This window comes from Austrofundulus limnaeus, unplaced genomic scaffold (genome assembly GCF_001266775.1).
Source record: "Austrofundulus limnaeus strain Quisiro unplaced genomic scaffold, Austrofundulus_limnaeus-1.0 Scaffold122, whole genome shotgun sequence".
Lineage (NCBI taxonomy): Eukaryota > Metazoa > Chordata > Actinopteri > Cyprinodontiformes > Rivulidae > Austrofundulus > Austrofundulus limnaeus.
This window is the reverse complement of record NW_013952524.1, coordinates 228,674-233,707: the sequence shown is the minus strand read 5'-3', so window position 1 is coordinate 233,707 and position 5,034 is coordinate 228,674. Positions and strand designations below refer to the sequence as shown.

At 41.8% G+C, this 5,034-nt stretch overlaps 1 protein-coding gene across 1 annotated transcript in view; it reads left to right on the top strand.

The window, feature by feature from the left end:
• Positions 1 to 4,382, top strand: part of pcp4b (Purkinje cell protein 4b) — a gene marked incomplete in the record, with an annotated part of 54,984 nt that extends 50,602 nt beyond the window's left edge. Inside the window, 1 exon segment of the mRNA XM_014015017.1 lies at positions 3,653 to 4,382. Coding sequence (XP_013870471.1) covers positions 3,653 to 3,783 — 131 coding nt within the window.
• Positions 4,383 to 5,034: the final 652 nt, after the last annotated feature.

Below are 5,034 nucleotides of genomic sequence, written 5' to 3'. Positions count from 1 at the left end.
TGTGTGTGTTGAGAAGACAGATCTTCAAACTGAGAAACATCCATCATTGTCACATTCAACCTCTGCTCCCAGTCTTGGAAAGACTTTCTGCAGAACTCTAAGCTCTCAGCTGGAATTGAAATAGCTGACATTTGTATTAAAACATAACTTAACGAGTCAAAACGGTTGTCAACGACTTGATGACAGATTGCTGTGACAGATGAAAACTATAAAAAGTCTGTAAATARTGTGTTTTAATCAGTTCATCCATTTCTACATGCAGGCTGAGAAAAAGGCAGAATTAATTCATTGACAATAATGAAAGCAGTTTTAATGTCTGCAGTCATTCAAGAAGCTGATTTCAGTTGTCAGGCTGCTTGTTGAAAGGAAGCAACATGTGTACAGCTGTTTAAGTGTGAAAGGAAGGTCTGATGATGGTGAGAGGTGACAAAAACAGGATAATGCAGAACAGATGGATGAAGAGTTAAGATTCAGTTCAACTTTTATCAGCTTGTGTTTCTTGCGTTAAAAAAAAACGTACGTCTTTAATGTGTCTTTTTTGTTGTTTTTCTTTTGGAAATAACTGCAAACAGTTACACAAAAGAGATATATTTAAAAAAACACCAATATAATAAATTTGAACAACTCTGACCCCAAAGTTGCTGATTCAGTAATGGCAACACTACAACTTCTATTCTCTTACCTATCCATTTTGGGTAAAGGTGATAATTTAAAACAGTTTATTAGAATTTTTAAACTGTGCTTGGTCAGAAGTTTCTGATTTTAGTGATTCCTWCAACTGATCAGTCCTAATGTCACAACTGTGTCGACAGAGTCTTTATCTCCGSTGGGAGAGTTTCAGTATCTGGACATCTAGTTCATGAGGGATGGCACAATAGAGCAGGAAATAGATCAACGGATCAGAGCCTCATCCTCAGTAATGAGGGTGTTGCTTCGGTCAATCATTGTGAAGAAAGAGTTKAGTAGAAAGGCAAAGCTTACTGGTCTGCTTCCATTTCAACCTTCACTTATGGTTTAGTGGCATGGATTTGTAGAAAAGCGTCATTCAAAAATGGAAGTCTGAATAATAACAGTCAGGTCCGATCAGGTCYATACAGCATACACAGCACAGCAGTCAGGCCTCAGTGTAAGGTCTTTGGCCGTATCTGAAAACCCAAACAAAGCAGCCCAGCAGGCTGAATCTAAGCGGAGACTCTCTGCACAACTCAAAACTTCTAAAACACTTTTTTCTCTCTTATAATGATGAATTGACCTWATAATGCATGTCTCTTCCTGGTTTCACCCCTGGAGTTGTTACCTTTTACGTCAAACGTCAGCGTAACCAACTTTGTTTATACTACAGCCAGAACAYATCGGTAACACACACCAACTCTCATTCTCTGCTTTAAACCTTACGGCTGCAGTGACCAGAAAGTATTAAAATACAAGATTGGATCTAACATTCAGTTAATCATTTGCTAAATTTTCTTCAGAACATGACCGAACAAATGAAAGAGAGCAAAAGGGTGTGGAGCTCCATCATCTGTGGGGGGCTCAGAATAGAGCTGCTGCTTCTCTTTATCATAAGGAATCCGTTGAGCTGGTTCTGACTTCTGAATGTGATGCCTTCTGGATGCCTCTCTTGAGTATRTCCCACTGGGAAAAGACCACTGGGCAGACCTGGAGGAACTGTGTATCTTCTCTTGCCAGATCATGCCTTTGGATCCCCCAGGAGCAATGCTGTGGAGAGGGGTGTGGGGGTTTCTCTCCCGGATCCGTTGCCTCTGTGATCTGACCACAGATAAGATGAAGACGATCAGTCCCTACGCTGTTCTCTTCACTCTGCTCATTCTGCTGGCCTTTACTTGCTTCCAGTTTTCAGTAAATGAYGWAAAATCTTCATCCTCTGCAGTGTCTCCTCACTCTCACAAACGYTCTGAAAAATTAAAATAGCCCGCTCGTCGAATGCTGATTTCGATTAAGCCTGGGGTTGACACCACAGACCAACAGATGATACTGCTGGGATGAAAACAGCAGACAGAATGTTGGAAAATTCAATATCAATTAATGCGGGTCTCAAAGCTGGGCTTGACACAGCAGTTAGTGTTTCCTTTTTGAGCAGGAAGAGAGAGGTACTCAAGCTCAGCCTCGAGGGACCCCAAGGATTAAGCTGCACAGTCGATACACGAGTCTCCTCTCTGTGTGTCTTTGCAACTACGCTCCGCTGATCAAAGTCAGACAGGTCAGTACTTTCAATGAGCATTTCCAACCATAGAAAAAAAAAAAGATTGATTAAACCAAATTCAGAGCCATGCTGAGGAAACGTTGGGTACTCCACAAATTCAGAAAGTTGTATGTGAATCAGTGGGAGAAGTCAAACTTTCAGGAGGGCAGAAATYAAAGTTTCTTTCAGCTGCTCTCCTCTGTGGGTATTGCCTCAGAGGAGAGGAAGTTGCCTGAGAGATTTGGTAACTTTAMACCGGATGTCCTTCCTGACAGGGGCGCCTGCAGGATTTTATTGGAGGGTACGCACAAAACCTCACATGACCCACACAAATACAGRTCACATGCATTTGATGTGCGTGGCACACAAAAACAACAACATGGCACCGTGCATCTTAACAGTCAGGKCCTGAYCAACACAATGCCACACTAACGCAATGTGCRTTGCGCAGAATCACAATGCGACGCACACACACATAGAGCTGAGCGATATGGCTGACAAATGTATCTCGATATAAGCGTTTCATATYGGTCAATRTCGATAATTATTTATTAGATTTTTTTACATAAGGACCAGGAGAAAAAAAGGCTGATGGTGACATGCCTTTTTCTCCTTTTTCCACTCCTTCCTGTCGAGCTGTTGTACTCATTTTCTCCTGTCACTCCATGTTGTATTTTATTTTTAAGCAGTTCAGAGGCATGGTGATGCAACATGAAACTGCTGCTGCTACATGAYGGGTTATTGCATGATGCACCAACGTTGTTTAGCTGGGCTTTAGCAGCTGGTTATCTTTTAATGTTTGTTATTTTGGGTCCATAAGTTGTATTCTTTCTCCTCAGTAAATTTTGTAAACTTTGTGCACAGCRAGGTGGTGATCACAGTTCTTATATGAAACCAGAGGAAGACAATAAATTCCTCCGGCTTGGATAGAGGAGGTGGGTAGTGATTTTACCGYTGCAGTAGCTGTTGATGTGTGTTGTCACAATCTCCGGTCCTGGTCTGTTGGTCATTTGTATTTCCCACGAAAATTTCGTAAACTTAYGTAAGTTAATWACGTGTCTATCACAAGAGATATCTTTTTTAATTTTCCTTGTTTTACATGAAACATTATTTAGTGGTTGCATTTTGAACCATTAGATAACGCCCCCATACAAGAGAAAAAGGCATAATAGGGCAGAAATGCAGTGTCAGCTGTCWATCACAAGGCGCAGCAGCGCATGGCCGTCCTGTGCGCCGCCGTCACTGTGTTAGAAAAAATAAAATAAAAACARGGCAGACAAAGGGATCTGATTCATGCAGAATGTAATGGAAACTATGCCAAASAAACAAAATGCAGCAAAACAAAAAGTGTCACATTTTAAGGGTGTTTAGGTACATCAAACTTTTACAATAAAAAAAAAATCAACTACCTCCTCATATGACCGCCTGACTCTTCCCATGTTTTCCTAGATGAGTCCAAGACGGACGTCCCGGAGGACTTTGACATCGACATGGACGCCCCAGAGACCGAAAAGGCGGCGGTCACCATCCAGTCCCAGTTCAGGAAGTTCCAGAAGAAGAAGCGTGAYGAGAAGTCCTAGTGAGCGTTGTACCGCTCCGTGGCTGTGCGAGGTGACGGCGGGCGGAGGCGACTGCACAGCGACGCCGGTGTGACATTTGCATGTAAAACAAATTCATACCTGTGGAGAGTCTGGAGGGGGGCTGGGTTTGTGAGGGGGGTGGGGGAGGGAACGTAAATGCCTGTTTAACTTATATGTCTGTGAATTCTCATTATCCTGTTATTATTAGAACTAATGGTTTTTATTTTTGACTGCTGTATCAACTAAAACCTGAATAAATTACAGAGTTTTCGCTTCTGTTTTGCCACATACGTTCTTTATGTCATCAGGTCCAGCTGTGGTTTTTTTTTTGTTTTTTGTGTTAGAATATGTTTTCGTACCTGTTCTCATAGCTACATCTGCACCATCCCTCTCTGTAAGCCTGTTTMCCCCAAAGGCGCCTGTTTTCTGAGTAAATCGGAGTGAGAGCTGACCTTAAAGGTGCTTTTCAGGAGACTCAGCCTTGAACTTTCCATTCACGTAGACGCATTTTTCTTACCTGCATGATGCAACGGGGGGCAAAAAATAAGCTGTGTATCACTGTACATTGAATAAATAAAAAGAAAAAAAACTGTGTGGAATTTGTGTTGGAGTGTATAAAAATGCTAAAATCTTTGAAAGACCTCGAGCCACATGAGGTTGCTGTATTTTGATGATGAAACTATAAATAGAAACTCTTCTGAATGAGTTTGGTTGAATCTCCTCCCTTCTCAGCTTGTTGACCTTCTCCAYGTGGCGCCGCTCAAACTCTGTGACTTCTTCCTGCTGAGCTTTTCTCTGCAACAACACAGACCTGTTCAGTTTGAGAGTTTTTACTTCATTATTCTTATGTTTTCCCACTGAGACGGGATCATTTGAAAATTCTATTTTGGGTTTCACTCGGCCTGAAATAGAAGTGCGTTTTAGCAGAAAGAAAAACAGGATTTTAAAGGAGTCTCTGCATCTGATTAATGTTTCAGAGCTGCTGCTCCACACTTTCAACTTGATTTCAGCTCTGTGCAAAATGATTGCCAGGCCAGTGTTTGAGCTGTGAGCGAGTAGGCCTTACTCGTTTTACAGTAGATCACAGAGGGGCATCGTTATACAGTGTAACGGGGTCTCGCTCATTAGTCTGCCTGAGGAAACAGAAACATGAAAAAATGGTGAATATGTGACCCTGTTTAAAAAAAAACTAAAAAAAGGAGAGAGAGAGAGAGAGAGAGAGAGAGAGAGAGAGAGAGAGAGAGAGAGAGA